The sequence below is a fragment of the Musa acuminata genome, chromosome BXJ3-1 (genome assembly GCF_036884655.1).
Source record: "Musa acuminata AAA Group cultivar baxijiao chromosome BXJ3-1, Cavendish_Baxijiao_AAA, whole genome shotgun sequence".
Lineage (NCBI taxonomy): Eukaryota > Viridiplantae > Streptophyta > Magnoliopsida > Zingiberales > Musaceae > Musa > Musa acuminata.
This window is the reverse complement of record NC_088349.1, coordinates 42,330,030-42,357,629: the sequence shown is the minus strand read 5'-3', so window position 1 is coordinate 42,357,629 and position 27,600 is coordinate 42,330,030. Positions and strand designations below refer to the sequence as shown.

Here is a 27,600-nt window from a genome sequence, read left to right as displayed (position 1 = left end):
AGGGAAATTATAGCTTAAAACATGTGGATGGTATTCAATAAGGTAAAGAGATGGGTACACAAAAGTAAATATTACCTTGACATCTACTGGTTTATGATGAAATGCCATTTCAGACATCAGATCATAAACAACAGGATTTTGCTCGATGCCTTCCATAGACATTCCAACGCCAACCTTTAGACCAACGAAATATTAGACAAACATAAAACATACCAATGATATTCCTCAAGGATATATATGGATTAAGAGATGATATTAATATATAGCTCCTTCTAAATTCCATAACTTATAACAGAAATCACAACAAATTTTGCTACAACTTTTACTTGTTGTGAAAGAGACAGGGAACATTTTTTTAGCTAAAAATAAAAATTTTAAATCTGCAAAAACAAACTTACTTTATCCAAGTAGTCAAACTCATATGCTTTGATGCTCACAAAAAGGCTTCAGCACCGAAAAATATATTTTTTGAATAATAAAGATACGTTTGAGAAAAAGATTGACACTACCAGTTTATAAGAGTTCCTTTAACAGATAGCACAGATTTTGTTCGTGCTTCACCAATCATTTTCATAGTGAAAACGTGAAATGTGATTCACTATAGATTGTACAAAATTAAAATTGTGAACACTGTCATAAAATGGTGTTTATATATTCAAACATTTCCTAATAATTTTCTAGGGATGCAAGAAATAATATAATAAACTATATAAATAAATTATGACTACCACACCTAGATTAAGGAATAATTTTAACTCACTAGTGAACTAAAATAACAAATTCCAACAATCCTATATCACTGGTCAGAAGCACAACACTAACCACTGTAACGACATGTTTTATGTTGTTGAACCTTGATGACATTTGGCACAACCAGCAAATTCACAATGTGGAACTAGCCCAAATAATGGTTAGAAAGGAAAAAAAAATGTAGGTCACTGTCGAAATCAACCGTTATCGTGCTATGTCGAGCAGTAACTGTGTCGGGCGATAATGATCAAAATTTCAATTGTTACCGTTTGATATGCCCCTGTATCACCCGATACGGGCCATATTGAGTGTTCCGCCCGATAGCGGACGGTCCATGTAACGGTATGCTATCAGACCGGTACGTATCGTCCGTACCAGGCAGTATTATTTGAAATTAAAAACCCTGGGACTAGGTACCATGTATCACAAAATAAGCTGCACATAATAAATTATATTTTAAGTACCACAAAAAGGCAACTAACCATGGTTGAATTTTCACTTGTACGAGCTTCAATAGGTCCAAGTGCAATTGCATCGAGAATACCATACATCTCAATATTTCCAGCAAAATTGTGTAGCATGCACCTGTAGAAAATTAATATAAGTTGCTGCTGATCAAGATTATGGAAAATAGGAATCTTTACATATTGCTACAAGAAAATTAACGAAAACCAACATTTTGAGAAACAGAGAACTTTCCAGATGTATGGAACACCGTAAAACTGTTTTGATGTAATCCATATTGGTTTTACTTCAGCGAATAGATCAAGAACTACCATCCGCCCAATTGGAACTGAATGCAAGAGAGCCTAACAATAAAAGAAAAGTTAAATCGCAGGTTCTGAACCAAATTGTGGCAACAATTTATAAGTTTAACATCTTATGATGGTATAAGCCTAACAATGCTAACAACTTAGAAGTAACTAGTTCTGATGATAGTATAAGTTTAACATCACTTCTACTGTCAAAATGTGGTGCAGATAACTATAAAAAATTGTGCCAATATCGAGAAAAAAAAGTTTTGATGCACCAGAAACCAAGGTTTGCAGTACCGACCCGTACCGCCCGGTACGGGCGGTACGTACCGGTCCGATACGTTGCCGGTACGCGGACCACCTGTTACCGTGCCGAGTACTGTAGCAGCTACAGTACTCGGCACACCTGATTATACCGCTCGGTACACCCAGGTGTACCGAGCGGTATACCGTACCGTACCGGTACCGAGCGCCGGTCGAAACACCGGTACGGTACGGTATTGCGAACCTTGCCAGAAACAATAGCGTTGATGTAGTTAAAGAAAACTCTATATAGTCAAGTGACATGAAATGATCGACAAATTCAATCCCAAATAGTTATTCAATATTACATTGTGTGATGCAGTTTTGTAGTTGATAGGACCATATGCTTTCTTTTCTTGTTTGCCTTCAATTAAATCAATCCAGAGATACTTGATAAGCATTCTTCAATGCCGATCTCTCACTTCTTGAGAACATCTTATTTACAATCTCATCCTAGTTATAAACCTATAAATCAGTTCAAAAGATGGCCTACTAAAATTTATACAAATGATCATCATAAAACAAATTCTCAAATCATATGCCATTTTATTTGTTGTCATAGTATATTAAATAAGCACACATGATATTTCTAAATTGATCCCATGATTTTGCCAACCTCCATATACAAGAACATTTGCAACATAATTGCAAATCAAGGAAAACTTTATTATAAGGATTAACATAGGTATCAAATGTATTTGGTATAAAATGGACATGAACACAGAATTTCAAGTAAATAATAAGATAATGACGGAGATAAGTATTAATAAAATCTAAACTAGCAGGTCAACAAAAACACTACCTTCATCTGAGGTGGTTTCCAGAACGGGTCATATGAAAATAACCAACCCTGTAGAAGTTTAGAACACAAAAAGATTATTTGATGTTACTGTGAAACCAAGAGCATCACGCTTGACCTTGAAAGAAGCCCTAAAATCTATTAATTCATGGAAAAAAAAATTAAAGGAACCGGCATATTGTACATGTTGGCTAATGCAAAGTAGTATGTATCACCCCAACAAGGTGCCCACACATGATAATGAGGGTATCATGCCTCATAAAATGTTGATATCTGTTTATTATAAAACCACAAGAAACTCAAATAATCACTAGGCATCATCTAACTGAAATAGGAAAAGCTTCCTACTCCAGGATTGTTTAATGCTTAATATTCATTGGCAACCAATATGGTACAATAGCATGCATCTTCAACAATAACCTTGAAATTCTTTCTAATGACAAAATATCTATTACATGATACATAAGTTCCTAGTGTTCAAATTGGATCAATCGAAACAGGGATAAAAATTAAGAAAACTATCTATTTGTTCTGAAACCCAGCTTTAGCTAACATGTATTAAATCTAAAACCAAGTTTCCAAGTTTGCCAAACTAATCAATTGTTAAATTGTAAAAATTGACCACCAATATCTACACTTAAAAAGAACCCTCTTCAAGATGTCAACTCCTCATTCATGTGTTGGAGTAATTAAAGGATGAATAATATCAACCTATGGTGCCTATGAAATAACTAATTTATGATACCTGCATGAGCCATATTGCATCATCATCACCACTTTGCATTCCTTTATATATTGCAGAACCCAAGGAAGATATATACTTTGGATCATCTACAGGTGGAGTGTTCTCATCAAATGTATCACTGTAGAGACCAAAAAGAAACATAAGGTAATTAAGATCAGAACTTCTTTTGAAGTAAAAAAAATAAGTATATTGATATCTTTGAAACTAATACATTTTTGCACAATTTATAAATTATCTATCAACAATAAGAGCACATAACTAGGTGTGCATATTTTTTTATTTTTTTATAAATTAGAAGAATTAACAACTTTAATTAGTCTCTCCTAGCAACAATAAGAAAAAGGAGAACACAAATAGAACTTTGCATTCTTGATTGATCATCTTTCTGGGTGGTGTCATGTTTCACAAAATAGTTCAACTCTACTATTAGTCTATCACTCTATTGGATTTTTAGATTTCTTGTTAAGGTATTAAAGCTGTCATATTTTGTTCAATGAACCAAAAGAGCTTTCGGTATATCTTTTGCAATTAGGGAAAGAACAAATCTAAAAAAAAGAACAATACTATGTCTGATCTTTTTTTTTCCTCTTTTCTGCAACATAATCTGCAAATTGTAGAATTGCAATGCTCTTTGCACACATCTCAAACATCTTCACCAAAGTGCAAAGGTAGACATTATTCAAACCAGGGTTCACCTTCTTGGTCCAAACCAGTGTACCAACTGACCAGCAATACGATATGTACTGCCCTATACTAGTGTACCATGTGTAGATACGGCGGGGCATACCAACGACATAGGAAAATGATAAAAAAAAGCTCCAAAAATTTCTGAAAAATAAAATAAAATTATATTACGGGTTTTAAGTTGGAAAACACTATTCAACGCAAGGATTAAAATTTCGTACCATACCGGAGTTTCGAGATTCGCTTAGTACGATACAATACTGTATACTGAGCGGTAGATTTCGGTATACCGCTAAAAAAAAAAGGGACGAGTGCCTTGTCACCTTTTTTGGTGCGTGGAGAGAAGACACCTCGATTTCTTCTCCCCACGCGGGTAGAAAACCGAGGCGACGTCACCTCGTTTTATATATGTGCATATATGTATATGTATATGTATATGTACAAGGTATGCAATTTCGAATAATACCGCCCGGTACGGGTGGTACGTACCGGTCCGTCAGTTTACCAGTACACGGACCGCCGATTACCGAACGGAACGAAATATATATATATATATATATATATAAATTAATATATAAATATTTTATAAAAGGTGACGTCGTGTCGCCTTTATTGGCGACGTCGCCGAGGCGACGCGATGTCGCCTTATATATAAGAATATTTATATATAAATAAATATATATATATATATATAAATATATATATATATAAACGAGGCGACGTCGCCTCGGCGATGCGACATCACCTTTTATAAAAATATTTTATATATAAATATATATATAAAAACGAGGCGTCGTTGTGTTGCCTCGACGACGTCGCTGAGGCGATGCGACATCGCCTTTTATAAAAATAAATAAATAAATAAATAAATATATATATATATATATATATATATATATATATATACCGAGCGATATACCGAACGATATATCGCTCGATATATAGTTTCATACCGTACCGAGCGAACGTCGAAACTCCGGTACGGTACGAAATTGCATACCTTGTATATATATATATATATATATATATATATATATATATATATATATATATATATATATATATGTATATAAGTTTAAAAAAAAAGGGGTGACTGCCTCGTCACCCTTTTTGGCACGTGGGGAGAAGAAACCTCGATTTCTTCTCCCCACTCGGTATATATATATAAAAGAAAACCATTTTCTGCGACGTTGCCTCTTTTCTGCCCGTGCGAAAAAGGTGGGGAGAAGAAACCATTTCCTTCTGCCTCGTCTCCTCATTTCTTCTACTTGCATGGGGAGAAGAAACGCCGCCTCGATGCTCAGTTTCTTCTCCACGCGATGCCGAGGATTCTTCTCCTCTCGCGGATGAGAAGTCGCCGACGATACCAAGGTCTCATCGCCTCATATGAGACCTTGGTATCGACGCCGATCTCTAGGTTCACCTCTTCTTTCTTCTCCCTCGATTAAATCCACCTAGTAGCGGGAGGTGACGATTTAGCTTTCGGTCTGATCTTCCATGAAGCTGTCTCCTCGATTTTTTGGACCTTATAAGGTATTAGAACATATTGGACCAGTTGCCTACCGTTTGGATTTGCCTGCTAGCTCTAAAATACATTCAGTTTTTTATGTTTCATACCTTAAGAGGAAGTTGGGTGAAGATGAGATAGTGCAGCACCATTTGCCAGATACCTCTACTACTAGGAAAGTTCAAGCTCAACCACAAGCCATACTTGATCGACGAGTTGTAATGTACCGCAGACATCCCGTGAGTGAAGTGCTGGTGCAATAGGCTAATTTACCAAAGGAAGATGCCGCTAGGGAGTCCTACAGAGCACTAAAAGAGAAGTTTCCATAATTTGATGTTGCTCAGCCTTGAGGACAAGGCTGAATTGAAAGAGGAAATGTTAGGGTCCTTTTATTTTCTGAGCTTTTAAATAATATTTATTGAGTCGTTTTAGTTCAGTTAGAATCAGAACTCTATAAATAGAGATGTAGCTGTTTCTTTTGGCAATCAGGAAAATATTATTTAGTCTTTTGACAAACCCTCGGAGGCCGATCCCCTCGAAGTGATCATCCCTTTTCCCTTCTTTTCTTTGACGATAAGACCCTAGGGTCTTATCAAGGAGTTTGTTAGTAGTTGTAAAATACTTAATTTCGAAATTCCCTATGCATGAAGTGTTATTTCATGCACTAGTACTTATTTTGGTATTTAGGGCTTAGAAAGGACTTTAGAAACATATGATATTTTGGTAGAAGCTCTCTTTGAGTACTCCCTTAAACTCTGTATCTCTTGGATGTGTCCTTGAGTGGTGAGTCTTTTGATTTCAGTCCTGTATCCTCATTTATAATCCTTGGGGTGACGAACTTTCTGTATCCCTTTGTGATTTTAACTTAGTGGTGAGCTATTTTTCGATCTTATTTAAGTTTTATCGCGAATTCGTGTCTTTTCTATCCAAAACACTCATTCCAACAAATACAACTGTATTGTGACTTTTCTTCGAGAGTTCATTCCTTATCTATTGTGACTTTCTATCCGAAATACTCATTCCAGCAAATACAGCTCTACTATTGGTTTTTCGTCAAAATGTATTCTGCTTTGTCCACCTATTCTACATCACCCTTGGTATGAAACTTCGATTTTCCGCAAAGTTTATGACTGTCACGTTTTTTTTTGAAACTATACTTATAATGACTATCCTAGGGTAAATATGTTGGGAGTGATCAATTTTTTGAATTTTTGAGACGATGCGCAAAAAACCGATCGAACCTCGACATTGCAAAAACTTTATAACTATCATGTTTTTTTTCTGAAACTATGCTCGTACGGCATCTCATGGACAAATATGTTTGGAATGATCAATTTTTTGAATTTTCATGATAGTGCGTAGAAAACTGATCCAACATCGACTTTATGCAAAATTTATGACTGTAAGTTTGTTTCTGAAACCAAGCTTATACAACTATCTTAGGGCTAATATGTTGAGAATGGTAAATATTTTGAATTTTCAAGATGGTGTGCAAAAACTATTCGAACCTCGACTTTGCACAAACTTTATGATCGTTACTTTTTTTATGAAAACTGGCTTATACAACTTTCGTAGGTTTAATATGTTGGGCATGATCAATATTTTGAATTTTTTAGATGGTGCTTAAAAAACCGATCTAACCTTCACTTTGCACAAACTTTATGATCGTTATGTTTTTTTGTGAAAGTCCAGTGATTGCAAAAGGCGCTCGGGCGCTCGCCTAGGCGCTCGGGCGAGGCGAGGCGAGGCCCGAGCGCCTCGCTAATGTCCCAGGCGGCGCGCTTCAATCAGGCGCCGCCTAGGCGCTCGCCCGAGCCCAGGCGCTGGGCGCTTCGGGCGAGCGCCTGGGTAAACCGAACCAGAATTTTAGGTCTGGTTCGGTCCTGGTTCGGTTGTTAGTTGGTTCAATCGAACCAACTAAACCGATATAACCCTAATCCTAACCCAACACTAACCTGCTGCCGCTGCCGATCCCGATCCCGATCGCGATCTCGTCGCTCGTTGCCGCTGCTCCCGCTGCCGCTGTCGCTGCTCGCGCCTCCCACGAGCCCTCCCGCGAGCCTTCCCGCTGCTCGCGCCTCCCGCGAGCCCTCTCGCTGCTCGCGCCTCCTGCGAGCCCTCCTGCTGCTCGCGCCTCCCGCGAGCCCTCTCGCTGCTCGCGTCTCCTGCGAGCCCTCCCACGAGCCTTCCCGCTGCTCGCGCCTCCCTCGAGCCCTCCCGCTGCTCACGCCTCCCGCGAGCCCTCCCGCTGCTCGCGCCTCCCGCGAGCCCTCTCGCCTCCTGCGAGCCCTCCCGCGAGCCTTCCCGCTGCTCGCGCCTCCCTCGAGGCCTCCGGCTGCTCACGCCTTCTGCTCCCTTTCCCTTTCCCGCTGTCGCTGCCGCCACTCGCCGCCGCTGCTGCCGCCGCTCGCCGCTGCTTCCTCGTTTCTCCGTCAGCAGGTTTATACTATTAATGTGATTATATTTATTTATTATATTATATATTTTTATATTTTTATTTAAAATTTTAAATAATTATATTTATTAATTATATTTTATATTTTTATATTTTAGCGCCTCGCTTCGCTCGGGCGAGCGCCTAGTGCCTCGGGCGTTTTTGGACCTTGGCGCCTTTTGGCGCCTAGCGCTTTTTAAATCACTGTGTGAAACTAGGCTCATACAACTTCCATAATGCAAATATGTAGGGAATTGTCAATATTTTGAATTTTTTAGATGGTGCGTAGAAAACCAATTGAACCTTGACTTTGCGCAAACTTTTTGATTGACATATTTTTGTGTAAAACCATGCACAAACGACTTCGCTAGGGTAAATAAGTTGATAATGATCAAATTTTTGAATTTTTGTGATTGCGCAAAAAATCGATCAAACCTCGACTTTGCTCAAACTTTATGACGGTCATGTTTTCTTACGAAACTAAGCTTATACAACTTCCCAAAAGCTAATATATGGGGAATGGTCAATATTGTAAATTTTTGAGAGGGTCCACAAGAAAACAATCGAATCTCGGCTTTGGACAATCTTTATGACCATCATTTTTTTTTTTTGCGAAACTAAGGTTTTACAACTTCCATTGGGCAAATGTGTTGGGAATGGTCAATATTTTAAAATTTTGAGATGGTGTACAAAAAAACAATAGAACCTCGACTTTGCAGAAATTTTATGACCGTCATATTTTTTACGTGAATCTAAGCTTATACAACTTCTCTATGGCTAATATCCCAAAGATCGATAATTCTCTTCCAGAGAAGAGGTAGGGAGGCGACCCTTGAGATAGGCGGTGAGAAGCGACTGAGGGCAAGGGCACCTCGCGGGTAGCACGCGCTCCTGTGCCCTCAATGGCGAGTGCGAGGGCGGCTTAGGGTAGGGACGACGGTTGCTTCTTCCTTGGGCTACTTGGCTCATACAAATTTTATTGGGCTAATATGTTAGGAATGATCAATATTTTGACTTTTCGAGATTGTGCGCAAAAAAATCATTCGAAACTTAACTTTGCACAAACTTTATAACCATCTAATTTTTTTTGCGAAACCAGGCTTATACAACTTCCCTAAGGCTAATATGTTAGGAATGGTCAATATTTTAAAATTTGGAGACGGTGCATAAAAAACTGATTGAACCTCGACTTTGCGCAATCTTTATGACCATCATGTTTTTCCGTGAAACCAATCTCATAGGAATTCCCTAGGGCAAATACGTTAGGAATGATTAATTTTTTGAATTTTTGAGATGGTGCACAACGAACCTATCAAACCATGACTTTGTACAAAATTTATGACTGCCACGTTTTTTTACGAAGCCTAGCATATATGACTTCCCGAAGGCAAATATATTGGGAATGGTCAATATTTTAAATTTTTGAGGGATCGTAAAAAATCGATCGAACCTTGCCGCTTTGCAAATCTGATGACCGTCACGTCTTTTTGCAAAACCAGCTTGAACAACTTCCCTAGAGCTAATATGTTTGGAATGGTCAATATTTCGAATATTCGAGAAGGTGCACAAAAACTTGATCGAACCTCGACTTTGCGCAAACTTTATAATCGTCATATTTTTTTGAAAAACCAAGCTTAAACATCTTCTATTGAGCTAATATGTTGGGAATGGTCAAAATTTTGAATTTTCGAGATGGTGCGCACAAGAGCAATCGAACTTTGATTTTTCGCATAGTTTATGACTATCACATTTTTTTTCCGAAACAATGCTTATACTGACTACCCTACGACAAATATGCTGGGTGTGATTAATTTTTTGAATTTTTGAGATGGTGCGTAAAAAACCGATCGAACCTCGACATTGCAAAATCTTTATAACTATCACGTTTTTTTTCTCAAACTATGCTCGTACGACATCTCATGAACAAATATGTTTGGAATGATCAATTTTTTGAATTTTCATGATGGTGTGTAGAAAACCGATCAAACATCGACTTTATGCACAATTTATGATAGTAAATTTGTTTCTGAAACTAAGCTTATACAACTTCCTTAGGGTTAATATGTTTGTAATGGTTAATATTTTGAATTTTCAAGATGGTGTGCCAAAACTATTCGAACCTCGACTTTACGCAAACTTTATGACCGTTCCTTTTTTTTATGAAAATTGGCTTATAAAACTTCCGTAGGTTTAAAATGTTGGGCATGATCAATATTTTGAAATTTTGAGATGGTTCTAAAAAAATCGATCAAACCGTGACTTTGCACAAACTTTATTATCATCATGTTTTTTTGCGAAAGCAGGCTCATACAACTTCCATAATGCTAATATGTAGGGAATGGTTAATATTTTAAATTTTTGAGATGGTGTGCAGAAAACCAATTGAACCTTGACTTTGCGTAAACTTTTTTGACTGATATAATTTTTTGTAAAACCATGCACAACCGACTTTGCTAGGGCAAATAATTTAATAATGATCAATTTTTAAAATTTTTGAGACTACGCAAAAAATCGATCAAACACCGACTTTGCTCAAAATTTATGACGGCCATGTTTTCTTGTGAAACTAAGCTTATAAAGCTTCCCGAAAGCTAATATATGGGGAATGGTCAATATTGTAAATTTTTGATAAGGTCCACAAGAAAACAATCGAATCTCGGCTTTGGGCAATCCTTATGACCGTCTTTTTTTTTTGCAAAACAAAGCTTATACAACTTTCCTTGAGCAAATGTGTTGGGAATGGTCAATATTTTAAATTTTCGAGATTATGCACAAAAAAATAATCGAACATCGACTTTGTAGAAACATTATGACCGTAATATTTTTTACGTGAATCCAGGCTTATACAACTTCCCTAGGAATAATATCCCAATGATCGATAGTTCTCTGCCAGAGAAGAGGTAGGGAGGCGACCCTTGTGATAGGCGGCGAGAAGCGACTGAGGGCAAGGGCACCTCGTAAGCAGCACGCGCTCCCGTGCCCTTAATGGCGAGTGCAAGGGCGACTTGGGGCAAGGGCGACGGTTGCTTCTCCTTTAGGCTACTTGGCTCGTACAGATTTTCTTGGGCTAATATGTTGGGAATGGTCAATATTTTGACTTTTCGAGATTGTGTGCAAAAAATCATTCGAAACATAACTTTGCGGAAACTTTATAACCATCACATTTTTTTTACGAAACCAGGCTTATACAACTTCCCTAAAGCTAATATGTTGGGAATGGTCAAGATTTTAAAATTTGGAGGCGGTGCATAAAAAACCGATTGAGCCTCAACTTTGCGTAGTTTTTATGACCGTCATGTTTTTTCCGTGAAATCATTCTCATAGGACTTCCCTAGGGCAAATATGTTGGAATGATCAATTTTTTGAATTTTTGAGATGATGCACAAAGAACATATCAAACCATGACTTTGCGCAAAATTTATGACTGCCACGTTTTTTTACGAAGCCTAGCATATATAACTTCCCGAAGGCAAATATATTGGGAATGGTCAATATTTAAAATTTTTGAGAGGGAGCGCAAAAAATTGATCGACTTTGCAAACTTGATGGTCGTCGCGTCTTTCGGCAAAACCAGCTTAAACAACTTCCCTAGAGCTAATATGTTTGGAATGGTCAATATTTCAAATATTCGAGACGATGCACAAAAATCTAATCGAATCTCGACTTTGCGCAAACTTTATAACTGCCACATTTTTTTGAAAAACCAATCTTAAACAACTTCCATTGGAGTTAATATGTTAGAAATGGTTAATATTTTAAATTTTCGAGATGGTGTGCAAAAAACCAATCGAACTTCGATTTTTTGCAAATTTTAAGACTACCACGTTTTTTTTCCGAAACTATGCTTATACTGACTCCCCTTGGGCAAATATGTTGGGAGTGATCAATTTTTTGAATTTTTGAAACGGTGCACAAAAAACCAATCGAACCTCGACATTGCAAAAACTTTATAGCTATCATGTTTTTTTTCTGAAACTATGCTCGTACGACATCTCTTGGACAAATATGTTTAGAATGATCAATTTTTTGAATTTTCATGATAGTGCATAGAAAACCGATCCAACATCGACTTTATGCAAAATTTATGACTGTATCTTTGTTTCTGAAACCAAGCTTATACAACTTCCTTAGGGCTAATATGTTGGGAATTATTAATATTTTGAACGTTCAAGATGGTGTGAAAAAACTATTCGAACCTCGACTTTGCGAAAACTTTATGACCGTTACTTTTTTTATGAAAACTGGCTTATACAACTTCCGTAGGTCTAATATTTTGGGCATGATCAATATTTTTAAATTTTTAGATAGTGCTAAAAAAAACGATCAAACCTTGACATTGCACAAACATTATGATCGTCATGTTTTTTTGTGAAATCAGGCTCATACAACTTCCATAATGCTAATATGTAGGGAATGGTTAATATTTTGAATTTTTGAGATGGTGCGTAAAAAGCCAATTGAACCTTGACTTTGTGCAAACTTTTTGACTGATATAATTTTTTTTGAAACCATGCACAAACGACTTCGCTAGAGCAAATAAGTTGATAATGATCAATTTTTTGAATTTTTGAGATTGCATAAAAAATCGATCAAACCCCGACTTTGCTCAAACTTTATGATGGCCATGTTTTCTTGCGAAACCAAGCTTATACAACTTCCCGAAAGCTAATATAAAGGGAATTGTCAATATTGTAAATTTTTTCAAGGGTCCACAAAAAACAATCAAATCTCAGCTTCGGGCAATCTTTATGACCGTCATTTTGTTTTTATGAAACTAAGCTTATACAACTTCCCTTGGGAAAATGTGTTGGGAATGGTCTATATTTTAAATTTTCGAGATGGTGCACAAAAAACCAATCGAGCTTCGACTTTGCAGAAACTTTATGATCGTCATATTTTTTTTGTGAATCCAAGCTTTTACAACTTCCCTAGGGCTAATATCCCAATGATTGATAGTTCTCTGCCAGAGAAGAGGTAGGGAGGTGACCCTCGCGATAGGCGGCGAGAATCGACTTAGGGTAAGGGCACCTCATGGGCAGCACGCGTTCCCGTGCCCTCAATGGCGAGTGCGAGGGTTACTTGTGGCAGGGACGATGGTTGCTTCTCCCTAGGGCTACCTACTTGGCTCGTGCGAATTTTCTTGGGCTAATATATTGGGAATGGTCAATATTTTGACTTTTCGAGATAGTGCAAATAAAACATTCGAACCTCAACTTTGTGCAAACTTTATAACCGTCATATTTTTTTTGCGAAACCAGGCTTATACAACTTCCCTAAGGCAAAAATATTGGGAATGGTCAATAAAATTTGCAGACGGTGCATAAAAAACCGATTGAACCTTGACTTTACATAATCTTTATGACCCGCTTTTCTATAAAACCATTCTCATAGGACTTCCCTAGGGCAAATATGTTGGGAATGATCATTTTTTTGAATTTTTGATATGGTGCACAAAGAACCTATAAAACTTTGACTTTACATAAAATTTATGACTGCTACGTTTTTTTACGAAGCCCAACATATACAACTTCCCGAAGGCAAATATATTAGGAATTATCAATATTTTAAATTTTTGAGAGGGAGCACAAAAAACCGATCGAACCTTCACTCTTTGCAAACTTGATGAGCGTCACGTCTTTTGGCAAAACCCAGCTTAAACAACTTCCCTAGAGCTAATATGTTTGGAATGATCAATATTTCGAATATTCGAGACGATGCACAAAAAACTGATCGAACCTCAACTCTGCGTAAACTTTATAACCGCCAAATTTTGTTGCATAACCAGGCTTAAACAACTTCCATGGAGCTAATATCTTGGGAATGGTTAATATTTTGAATTTTCGAGATGGTATGCAAAAAACCAATCGAACTTCGATTTTTCGCAAAGTTTATGACTGTCATATTTTTTTCCCAAACTAAGCTTATACTGACTACCCTAGGGCAAATATGTTGGGAGTGATCAATATTTTGAATTTTTGAGACGATGCGTAAAAAACCGATCGAACCTAAACATTGCAAAAACATTATATCTATCACATTTTTTTTCTGAAACTTTGCTCGTACGACATCTCATGGACAAATATGTTTGGAATGATCAATTTCTAGAATTTTCGAGATAGTGAATAGAAAACCTTTCCAACATCGACTTTATACAAAATTTATGACTATAAGTTTGTTTCTAAAACCAAGCTTTTACAATTTCCTTAGGGCTAATATGTTTGGAATGGTTAATATTTTGAATTTTCAAGACGGTGTGTAAAAACTGTTCGAACCTCGACTTTACGCAAACTTTATGACCGTACTTATTTTTGCGAAAACTGGCTTATACAACTTCCATAGGTTTAATATGTTAAGCGTGATCAATATTTTGAATTTTTGAGATGGTGCTAAAAAAACCGACCGAACCTGGACTATGCGTAAACTTTATGATCATCATGTTTTTTTGTGAAACCAGGCTCATACAATTTCCATAATGCTAATATGATGGGAATGGTCAATATTTTGAATTTTTGAGATGGTGCGTAGAAAACCAATTGAACCTTGACTTTCCGCAAACTTTATGACTGACATAATTTTTAGTGAAACCATGCACAAACAACTTTGCTAGGGCAAATAAGTTAATAATGATAAATTTTTTGAATTTTCGAGACTGTGCAAAAAACCGATCAAACCCCGACATTGCACAAACTTTATGACGGCCATGTTTCTTGCGAAACTAAGCTTATACAATTTCCCGAAAGCTAATATATGGGTAATGGTCAATATTGTAATTTTTTTAGATGGTCCACCAAAAACAATTGAATCTCGGCTTTGGGCAATCTTTATAATCGTCATTTGTTTTTACGAAACTAAGCTTATACAACTTCCCATAGGCGAATGTGTACAAAAATCTAATCGAACCTCGACGTTGTAGAAACTTTATAACCGTCATATTTTTTTTGTGAATCTAGGCTTATACAACTTTCCTAGGGCTAATATCCCAATGATCAATAGTTCTATGCCATAGAAGAGGCAGGGAGGCGACCCTTGCGATAGGCAGCGAGAAGCGACTGAGGGCAAGGGCACCTCGCGGCAGCACGCGCTCCCGTGCCCTCAATGGTGAGTGAAGGGCGACGATTGCTTCTCCATAGTGCTACCTACTTGGCTCGTAGAAATTTTCTTGGTCAAATATGTTGGGAATGGTCAATATTGACTTTTCAAGATGGTGCACAAAAAATCATTCGAATCTCAACTTTACGTAAACTTTATAACCGTCACATTTGTTTTGTAAAATCAGGCTTATACAACTTCACTAAGGCTAATATCTTGGGAATGATCAATAAAATTTAGTTATGGTGCATAAAAAACCGATTGAACCACGACTTTGTACAATCATTTTTACCGTCATGTTTTTCCGTAAAACCATTCTCATAGGACTTCCCTAGGGCAAATATGTTAGGAATGATCAATTTTTTAGATTTTTTAGATGGTGCACAAAGAACCTATCAAACCTTGACTTTACGTAAAATTTATGACTGCCACATTTTTTTACGAAGCCCAACATATATGACTTCCCGAAGATAAATATATTGGGAATGATCAATATTTTAAATTTTTTAGTGGGAGCACAAAAAATCGATCGAACCTTGACTCTTTGCAAACCTGATGACCATCACGTCTTTTGACAAAACGAATTTTAAACAACTTCCCAAGAGCTAATATGTTTGGAATAGTCAATATTTCGAATATTCGAGACAGTGCACAAAAAACTGATCGAACCTCGACTTTGCGCAAACTTTATAATTGTCATATTTTTTTGCAAATCCAAGCTTAAACAACTTCCATAGAGCTAATATGTTGGGAATGATCAATATTTTGAATTTTTGATATAGTGCCCAAAAAACCAATCAAACTTTGATTTTCCGCAAAGTTTATGACTATCACGTTTTTTTCCGAAACTATGCTTATACTGACTACCCTAGGGCAAATATGTTGGGAGTGATCATGTTTTTTTTTTTTCTGAAACTATGCTAGCTCGACATCTCATGGACAAATATGTTTGGAATGATCAATTTTTTGAATTTTCGAGACGGTGCATAGAAAACTGATCCAACATCGACTTTATGCAAAATTTATGACTGTAAGTTTGTTTATAAAACCAAGCTTATACACAAAAACTGTCTTGGGTATTTTGAATTTTCAAGATGATGCACAAAAACTGTTCGAACCTCGACTTTGCGTAACTTTATGACCGTTACTTTTTTTACGAAAATTGGCTTATACAACTTCCATAGGTCTAATATGTTGGGCATTATTAATATTTTGAATTTTTGAGATTGTGCTAAAAAAAAAAGATCGAACCTCGACTTTGCACAAACTTTATGATTGTCTTGTTTTTTTGCGAAACCAGGCCCTTACAACTTCTATAATGCTAATATGTAGGGAATGATCAATATTTTGAATTTTTGAGATGGTGCGTAGAAAACCAATTGAACCTTTACTTTGCGCAAACTTTATGACTGACATAATTTTTTCTGAAACCATGCACAAACGACTTCGCCAAGGCAAATAAATTGATAATGATCAATTTTTTGCATTTTTGAGATTGCGTAAAAAACCGATTAGACCCCGACTTTCCACAAACTTTATAACGGCCATGTTTTCGTGTAAAACTAAGCTTATACAACTTCCCAAAAGCTAATATATGTGGAATGGTCAATATTGTAAATTTTTTAGAGAGTCCACTAGAAAACAATCGAATCTCGGCTTTGAGCAGTCTTTATAACCGTCATTTGTTTTTGCGAAACTAAGCTTATAAAACTTCCCTTGGATAAATGTGTTGGGAATGGTCAATATTTTAAATTTTCGAGATAGTGCACAAAAAACTAATCGAATCTCGGCTTTGGGCAGTCTTTATAACCGTCATATTTTTTTCGTGAATCCAGGCTTATACAACTTCCCTAGGGCTAATATCCTAATGATCAATAGTTCTCCACCAGAGAAGAGGCAAGGAGGTGACCCTTGTGATAGGCAACGAGAAACGACTAGGGCAAGGGCACCTCGCGGGCAGCACGCACTCCTGTACCCTCAATGGCTATTGCGAGGGCGACCTGGGGCAGGGGCGATGGTTGCTTCTCCCTAGGGCTACCTACTTGGCTCATACAAATTTTCTTGGGCTAATATGTTGGGAATGGTCAATATTTTGATATTTCGAGATGGTGCGCAAAAAATCATTCGAACCTCAACTTTGCGTAAACTTTATAACATTCATATTTTTTTTACGAAACCAGACTTATACAACTTCCCTATGACTAATATGTTAGGAATGGTCAGTAAAATTTGGAGACAATGCATAAAAAATCGATTGAACCTCGACTTTGTGCAAGCTTTATGACCATCATGTTTTTCCATGAAACCATTCTAATAGGATTTTCCTAGCGTAAATATGTTGGGAATGATCAATTTTTTGAATTTTTTAGATGGTGAACAAAGAACTTATCAAACCTTGACTTTACGTAAAATTCATGACTGCCACGTTTTCTTACGAAGCCCAGCATATACGACTTCCCAAGGCAAATAAACTGGGAATGGTCAGTATTTTAAATTTTTAAGAGGGAGCACAAAAAACCGATCGAACCTTGAAGCTTTGCAAACCTGATGATATTTTTAGAATGGTCAACATTTCGAATATTTCGAATACGTTTAGAATGGTCAACATTTCGAATATTTGAGTCGGTGCACAAAAAACTGATCGAACCTCGGCTTTGCACAAACTTTATCACTGTCACATTTTTTTTGCAAAACCAAGTTAAACCAACTTCCATGGAGCTAATATATTGGGAATGGTCAATATTTTGAATTTTCGACCAATCAAACTTCGATATTCCGTAAAGTTTATGACTGTCACGTTTTTTTCCGGAACTATGCTTATACTGACTACCCTAGTGCAAATATGTTGGGAGTAATCAATTTTTTGAATTTTTGAGACGGTGCGTAAAAAATCGATCGAACCTCGACATTGCAAAAACTTTATAACTATCACGTTTATTTTCTGAAACTATGCTTGTACGACAGCTTATAGACAAATATATTTGGAATGATCAATTTTTTGAATTTTCAAGACGGTGCGTAGAAAACCGATCCAACATCAACTTTATGCAAAATTTATAACTATAAGTTTGTTTCTAAAACCTATCAAACCTTGACTTTGCGCAAAATTCATGGCTACCACGTTTTTTTACAAAGCCCAACTTATACGATTTCACGGAGGCAAATATATTGGGAATAGTCAATATTTTAAATTTTTTAGAGGGAGCACAAAAAACCGATCGAACCTTGAAGCTTTGCAAACCTATGACCGTCACGTCTTATAGCAAAACCCAGTTTAAACAACTTCCCTACAGGTAATATGTTTGGAATGGTCAATATTTCAAATATTCGAGACGGTGCACAAAAAACTGATCGAACCTTGACTTTGCGCAAACTTTATAACCGTCACATTTTTTTACAAAACCAAGCTTAAACAACTTCCATGGAGCTAATATATTGGGAATGGTCAATATTTTGAATTTTCGAGATGGTGCACAAAAAACCAATCGAACTTCGATTTTTTGCAAAGTTTATGACTGTCACGATTTTTACAAAACTATGCTTATACAGACTACCGTAGGGAAAATATGTTTGGAGTGATCAATTTTTTGAATTTTTAAGATGGTGTGCAAAAAACCGATCGAATCTCGACATTGCAAACACTTAATAAATACCACGTTTTTTTTTTTAAACTATGCTCGTACAACAGCTCATGGACAAATATGTTTGGAATGATCAATTTTTTGAATTTTCGAGACGGTGCGTAGAAAACCGATCCAACATCAACTTTACGCAAAATTTATGATTGTAAGTTTGTCTCTAAAACCAAGCTTATACAACTTCCTTAGGGCTAATATGTTAAGAATGGTTAATATTTTGAATTTTCAAGATGGTGCGTAAAAACTATTCGAACCTCGACTTTACACAAATGTTATGACCATTATTTTTTTTGCGAAAACTGACTTATACAACTTCCATAAGTCTAATACATTATGCATGATCAATATTTTAAATTTTTGAGATGGAGCTAAAAAAACCTACCGAACCTTGACTTTGCACACACTTTATGATCGTAATGTTTTTTTACGAAACTAGGCTCATACAACTTCTATAATGCTAATATGCTGGGAATGGTCAACATTTTGAATTTTTGAGATGGGGCGCAGAAACCAATTGAACCTTAACTTTGTGCAAACTTTATGACTTACATAATTTTTTGTGAAACCATGCACAAATGACTTCGCTAGGGCAAATAAGTTGATAATGATCAATTTTTTGAATTTTTTAGACTACGCAAAAAACCGATCAAACCCCGACTTTGCACAAACTTTATGACGACCATGTTTTCTTACGAAAGTAAGCTTATACAACTTCTCGAAAGCTAATATATGAGGAATGGTCAATATTGTAAATTTTTTAGAGGGTCCATAAGAAAACAATTGAATCTCAACTTTGGGCGATCTTTATGACAGTTATTTTTTTTTTGCGAAACTAAGCTTATACAAATTCCTTTAGGCAAATATGTTAGGAATGGTCAATATTTTAAATATTCGAGATGGTGCACAAAAAACCAATCGAACCTCGACTTTGCAGAAACTTTCTGACGGTCATATTTTTTCCGTGAATCCAAGCTTATACAACTTCCCCAAGGCTAATATCCTAATGATCGATAGTTCTCTGCCAGAGAAGAGGCCGGGAGGCGACCCTTACAATAGGCGACGAGAAGCGACTAAGGGCAAAGGGCACCTCACGGGCAGCACATACTCCCGTGCCCTCAATGGCTAGTGCGAGGGCGACTTAGGGCAGGGGTAATGGTTGCTTCTCCCTAGGGCTACCTACTTGGCTTGTACAAATTTTCTTGAGCTAATATGTTGGGAATGGTCAATATTTTAACTTTTCGAGATAGTGCGAAAAAAATCATTCGAACCTCAACTTTGCGCAAAGTTTATAACCTTCACATTTTTTTTGCAAAACTAAGCTTATACAACTTCCTTAAGGCTAATATGTTAGGAATAGTCAATATTTTATAATTTGAAGATGGTGCGTAAAATACCAATTGAACCACGACTTTCCGCAATCTTTATGACCGTCATGTTTTTCCGTGAAACCATTCTCATAGGACTTCCCTGGGGCAAATACATTGGGAATGATTAATTTTTTGAATTTTTGAGATTGTTAACAAAGAACCTATCAAACCATGACTTTGTGTAAAATTTATGACTGCCACGTATTTTTACGAAGCCCAGCATATACGACTTCCTGAAGGCAAATATATTGGGAATGGTCAATATTTTAAATTTTTGAGAGGAAGGGCAAAAACCCTATCGAACCTTGACTCTTTGCAAACCTGATCACCATCATGTCTTTTGGCAAAACTTAGCTTAAACAACTTCCCTAGAGCTAATATGTTTGGAATGGTCAATATTTCAAATAAATCGAGACGTTGCATAAAAAACTGATCGAACCTCGACTTTGCGCAAACTTTATAACCGTCACATTTTTTTTGTAAATGGCCAATATTTTAAACTTTCGAGATGGTGCGCAAAAAACCAATCGAACATTAACACGGGATTGTCTAATTTGCTACAATCTAATCATATGGACCTTACTGATGAAATGGTATTTTTTTAAGCCAACAATGTTGCCTCATAATCTTAAACTCAGCCCACTCAAATATGACAGCTCATCAGCATATTCCCTGCATAAAGATAAAGTTGTTTCATGGTGCTTTTATTCATGACCAAGGAATGCATTTAAGGAGTTGGTTTACAGTGGTAAAACACTTAATTTTTGAAATTCCTTATGCATGAATGGTTGTTTCATGCACTAGTACTTATTTTGGTGTTTAGAGCTTAGAAAGGACTTTTAAAACTGATAATATTATGGCAGAAGCTCTCTTGAAGTACTCACAAAAACTGTATCTCTTGGATGCATCCTTAAGTGTTGAGTTTTTTATTTCAGTTCTATATCCTCGTTTATAATCCTTAGGGTGGTGAACTTTCTATATCCCTTTGTGATTTTAACTTGGTTGTGAGCTATTTTTCGATCTTATTTAAGTTTTATCGTGAGTTCGTTCTTTTTCTATCCAAAACACTCATTCTAGCAAATACAACTGTACTGCGACTTTTCTTCGAGAGTTCATTCCTCATCTACAGTGACTTTTCTAATCAAAATACTCATTCAAGCAAATATAGCTCTGCTATCGGTTTTCTATCAAAATCTATTCTGCTTTATCACCCTATTCTGCATCACCCTCGGTATCAGTTTGGTATCAGAGCTAAAGGTTAGAGATAATGCAAGGCGGAATGAAAAAGATATAATTGGTGAAGGTGGTTGCCATGAAGATGATGCTGAGTCATTGAGGCTACAACTACGAAGATTGCTGCGTAGTCTACAAGAAAAAAATGAAATAATCGAAGAACTTCAAAGTAGACACAACCAGTATGAAAATGATGCCCATGAATTTACTTCTGATAATAATACACCTCCTCATCCAAGGGAGTCGAGAAAATTCCGAGCAAGACATGATGTCCAAAACGAGTGGAAGAACAAATACAACCCAAGATTGGATATTCCAGAGTTTGAAGGTAAAATTAATGTTGATGACTTTATTGATTGGCTTAATAATGATTTCATTGTAATTTAACCAATATTGGGTCAATTTTATGTATTTAATCTAATATTAAGATGATTAACATATTTATAATGGCAAGGTGAGATTCATTACAAATAATCACAGCTTGTTATTTTAAATTCGATGGAAATTAGGGCTAATCGTAGCTTGTTAATTTAATAAATTTTTATAGGAACATTACACCAAAGGAATAGGTATATGATAATGCTTAGGATCATGCCTACTGTTTGGACAACAACCGTCATCATTAGCGGTGCGAACATTGTGACTACACTGGTCGGGATAGAGGAATCACTCGGTTGAAGCAACATTTGACCTATAGCTATCCCAATATTGTAAAATGCAAAAAGATTTCAACGAAGATCCGTTAATTATTTAAAAATAAGCTACAATAGGTAAGCAATGATACAATTCAAAAAAAAGCCAAGGAATAGGAAGAATACATACATGCTACGTAGGAACAGTTTTATGATGAATACGAGGGTCATAGCGATGATATCAATACGGATCTTGGCACTAGTACTCGTGCATCACTACAGTATCAATACATGTACCATACATACCATCAAGGATTTTAATTTTGAATAATACCGCCCGTACCGGGTGGTACATACTGGTACGTTGACCAACCGCTACCAGCCAATATCGTCGATTGGGGCTGTTTCTGCTACCACCCTAAATCAATCGATGACGATCGATTTCGACTGTCGCCGCCTGCTATCGGGTGGTATTAGCTGAGGTAGAAGAAAGAAGGGGGAGAGGAAAAGGGAGAACCTAGAGATCCGACGCCGCTCTCCCTCGATGATCCTGATCCATCGCAGCCCTCCCTCGTCGGACGCCGCAGATGAGATGTTACCTCCTCCTCATCTAAGGCGATGAGGCATCGGCATCATCGGCAATAACTCCTCATCCGTGCGGGGAGAAGAAGCCTCAACGACGTCGTGGGGAGAAAAAACCGAGCATCGTGGAGGCAACATTTCTTCTCCCCACATGGGCAGAAGAAACGAGGCGATGAGGCGGCGACATCGCCTCGTCACCCTTTTTTTCATGGGGAGAAGGAAACCTCGGTTTCTTATACCAACGCGAGCAAGAAATTACTTTTTATATATGTATGTATGTATATATATGTGTATATATGTGTACCATATCGATGCATAATCGATACACTAGTACAGATCGATACAACGAACCTTGCTTGTACCATATCCCAACTGAGATGGTCTTTTCACATAAGTTACATATGATTTTACTTCTATTGTTTTCAAGTTTTATAGCATACTCTTCAAATATTTGATTGATTTCTAGGAGCATTTTTTTTCCCTCTTAAAACTAGACATTTTGATAAAAGAACAATAAAAACTATAAAATAAGCATATAAAAGTAAGTACAATAAACAATTATAATTGTTATTTCATGCAACAAATGAAAAGATAATACATTACAATTGTAATTAATTATTCATGAAAATGACAAAAGGAGAATCTATAATAGAGCTACTAAGTTTAAATCAAATGATGACAAAGCACCGATAGCCTTTATATGTAAAATGATTGGTTACATGATGTATGCTCCTATGCTTCTTACTAAATTTTCCAAAGATTGAAATATCGTACCGTACTAGAGTTTCGACATTCACTCGGTACGGTACGATACTGTATACCGAGTGATATACCGTTCGGTGTGTGTGTGTGTATATATAACAAAATAAAAATTCGACGATATTGCCTCTCTTCTCCCTAGGCGGGGCGACGTCGCCCCGCATTGGAGAAGGGAAACGCGACGCGACATCACCTTTTATAATATATATATATATATATATATATATATATATATATATATATATATATATATATATATATATATATATATCGCCTAGTAACGGGCGGTCCGTGTACTGGTTTGTTGACGAACCGGTACGTACCGATCGTACTAGGTGGAATTATTTGAAATTGAAGACCTTGAAATTTTCTATATCTATAAAAGATTGGTTACATAAATTTGATCACCCTAATGTCGGTTACAACTCATATTGCAAACAAAAACATCTTTGGTTACATAAAAATAACGCATCACATATATCAATGTGATTTATATTGATATATAGGTGAGTGTATGAAATTGAACCTTGAAATTTTCTATATCTATAAAAGATTGGTTACATAAATTTGATCACCCTAATGTCGGTTACAACGCATATTGCAAACAAGAACATCTTTGGTTACATAAAAATAACTCATCACATATATCAATGTGATTTATATTGATATATAGGTGAGTGTATGTATGTATAAGTATGTGTATACACATACATATATCAATGTGATTTATATTGATATATATGTATGTATATGTACATATATACACACACACACACACACACACACACACACACATATATATATATATATATATATATATATATATATATATGTGTGTGTGTGTGTGTATATGTGTATATATATATATATATGTGTGTGTGTGTGTGTGTTTATGTATATGTATATATATGTAAATATATATGTATGTGCATACATATATATACACACACACATATGTATACATATTAATATGTATATATATACACACAAATATAAATATATATGTATATATATGTGTATATATATATATATTTGTATATATATATGTATATATGTATATATGTGTAAATATATGTGTATACATGTATAAACATAACGTACCGTACCGAACTGAACTCGATACTCTAGTACGGTACGAAATTACGAACCTTGCATATAATATATATATATATATATACACACACATATATATATGTATATTTATATATATGTATGTATATACATATATTTATATATATATGTATATATATATATATGTATATGTGTAAATGTATTATATGTATTTAAATACATATACACATATACATATATACATATACGTATATACATATATATACATATATATATACATATATACATATACATATACATGTATATGTATATATGTATATATGTATATATATATGTATATATATGTATATCCATATATACATATATACATATACATGTATATATATATGTATATGTATATATGAAAAAGAAAAGCCTAATTTCTGTAGTAGAATCTGACTGTTTTAGGGATCCAGGAAAAAGATGCAACCTCATAACCCACGATATGTATATATGTATATATGTATATATATGCATATACATATATATACAGAGATATATGTGTATATATATACATATTAATATATAGATATATACATATACACATATAGATATATATATATATATATATATATATATATATATGTATATATATACAAGGTTTGCAACATCGAATGATACCGCCGGTACTGGGCGGTATGTATCGGTCCATCAACAGACCGGTACACGGACCATCCTTTACCAAGCGGTAGTGTCGATTAAGGCTATTATCATCGACGGTGACCAAAGGAGAAGAAAGAGGGAGTCGACGGTGACCGAGGGAGAAGAAAGAGGGAGAAGAAGAGGCAAAAGGGGAAGAAAGAAATAGGAAAAACAAGAAAAAAAAGGAGACTCTGAGATCGACGTCGCTATCCTCATCTACGGTGACTTCTCATCCGCGCACGGGGAGAAGAGTATCGACATTGCGAGGCAAAGCGAGGCAATACCTCAGCGAAATTTCTTTTTTTCTGCGACGTCACCTCAGCAACATCGCAAAAAAAATTTTTTTTTTTTTTCTACGACGCTGCTCAAGAGAGGCGACGTCGCAAAACTTTTTTTTTCCTACGATGTCGCCCGAGAAGAGAGGTGGCATCGCCTCGGCGATGGTGCCCCGCGTGGGGAGAAGAGAGGTATACCGAGTAGTTTACCTCTTTTATATATATATATATATATATATATATATATATATATATATATATATATATATATATATATATATATATATATATATATATATATATACCGAGCGATATACCGAAATATACCGCTTGGTATACAGTACTGTACCGTATCGAGCAAATCTCGAAATTCCGATACGATACAAAATTTCAATCGTTGTATATTTATTTATTTATTTATTTATATTTATATATGAGAAGAATAACATCAAATTAAGTTACGAAGACAAAAAACACCTGGTAAAGAAAAGGACCACTTCTGCTGTTGAAGAGCTAACACTAAGTTCTCCAGTAGGAATATTTGTGCTATGTTATATTTTCTTTGTTAGTAAGGCTTGATTATAAGAATTGTATTAGCAGTATCTGCATTACCCATGGATATGCTCAGTCCTTGGAATTAACATAAGAGCTTGCATATAAAAGAAATTACTAGCAGCATGAATAAAGGTTTCTCAGAAGATGGAAAGAGAAATGTACCAATTGTATATGTGACTTCTCCTGCCATATTCTGCAGAATAAGTGAACATTGTTTCAAATCTTAAATGAGTAATTTGTTGCATTACTGGAGGAAGGTCACAATTAAATTTAATCAATTTATGGATTATAATATTATCTTCTGCGATGACATGAAAGGGTACATAATTTCTCAGAAAACATTAAAATATGACAGTGGTGGATGCAACCCTTACGAAAAAGAAAAAGCAAGTATACCAGAAAAGATATTAAATAATTGACAGTTGCTAATTTACATTATTTTAATAAAAGTGAATGACTACTTCTCTTTCATTTATGAGATGGAATAGAAAAAAGAGATCCAGCCAAATCTGGAAGAAATAGTTCACGTAAAAGAGCAACATGAAGAGTAAGCTAAAAAATATCACTAACACCAAGTCAACCCAACAAAAGAACAAGCAAACCAAGAAAACAACGTCTCAGTTGCACAAATTAAAAAAACCTTATTTAAGCCAATAAGATGCCAGGATGTGCCAATTACTCGCTGCCAAAATAGATTAGTGAATACCTACTTTTAAATCGTATTGATAATCTCCCTAATATATAAAAATAATGTGATTAGAACCACGATAAAAAAGCCTTATGGAATTGGTGCGATAGCCCCACACTAATTCTGTCAAGATAAAGCATTTATTTTACGCTGATCTTTAGATAAAACTACAAAGGAGAAGTTCCTTAACACCAAATGTGTATATTTCAGAATTCATACTAAAACGCTATTTAAATGGAAGATTTTTCTGACAGTATTGATACTGACACAGAAAAATATAGGCTTTGCTAAATGAAAAAAATGATGATGCTGATAAACAGAGCATCGCAAACCTAATTCAAGTGCAAAGAATTACATGGTACAATTTTTTAAAGCTTACAAGGCCCTCAAAGTCTATACTATTGAGATTATCGATGACTAACATCCATATTTCTATCCCACCAATCAAGATACGAATATAAAGTAGTACCTTTAAGTTGTTGTTCCATAAATGCCTTTCCAATTTCTATAAACAAAGGATCAGTTGCATCTAAAAGATATGTACAACACCACCTTGGATCACTATGAACTGTAAACCTGTAGCCAAAGAAGAAAACAAAATATCACCCTACAATCAAATGCAAAAATGTTATGAACAAAAATTCTTTGTATGAAGCAACTGATACAACACTGCAAACAAAAAAAGATGCATAAGTTGCATTATTGAAACCTACTTAGAAGAAAAACGACAATTAAGACATACTGCAAGGAAAAGATTACATTTTACTTAAGGTTAAAAATTCTCATAACATAGTTTCTTAAATAATCTATATCCATTCACAGCAGTTCTTTTACTTGAGTTTCTGAAGTAGTGGTTGAATGCGAAGAAATTAATCTTTAAGATCCAAACTACTATTAGAGATGGAACAAAATTTTGGTTATAACAGTTGATATAGACCTCCAGTATTATCAGTCTGACCGAGGACCAATTCCAGATCTTATTGATCAGTACCAATGTCTTTATTTATTTTTTATCATGAGACTGAAAGGTACAGGTCAGTATATCACCCAGTG

General features: G+C 35.7%; 1 protein-coding gene across 5 annotated transcripts in view; it reads right to left on the bottom strand.

Annotated features, from left to right (window-relative positions):
- The window catches only part of LOC135629622 (alpha-N-acetylglucosaminidase-like), a 59,082-nt gene that overhangs the window by 6,071 nt on the left and 25,411 nt on the right, over positions 1–27,600 (bottom strand). For 4 of the 5 annotated variants that reach the window (XM_065137252.1, XM_065137254.1, XM_065137255.1 and 1 more), the window contains 7 exons: positions 27,017–27,123; positions 26,022–26,106; positions 3,353–3,470; positions 2,611–2,658; positions 1,451–1,559; positions 1,233–1,336; positions 76–174 (listed from right to left, as the gene is read on the bottom strand). In XM_065137252.1, coding sequence (XP_064993324.1) covers positions 76–174; positions 1,233–1,336; positions 1,451–1,559; positions 2,611–2,658; positions 3,353–3,470; positions 26,022–26,106; positions 27,017–27,123 — 670 coding nt within the window. The remainder of the gene's footprint in view (positions 1–75; positions 175–1,232; positions 1,337–1,450; positions 1,560–2,610; positions 2,659–3,352; positions 3,471–26,021; positions 26,107–27,016; positions 27,124–27,600) is intronic. The other variant, XM_065137253.1, reaches the window with a different exon arrangement.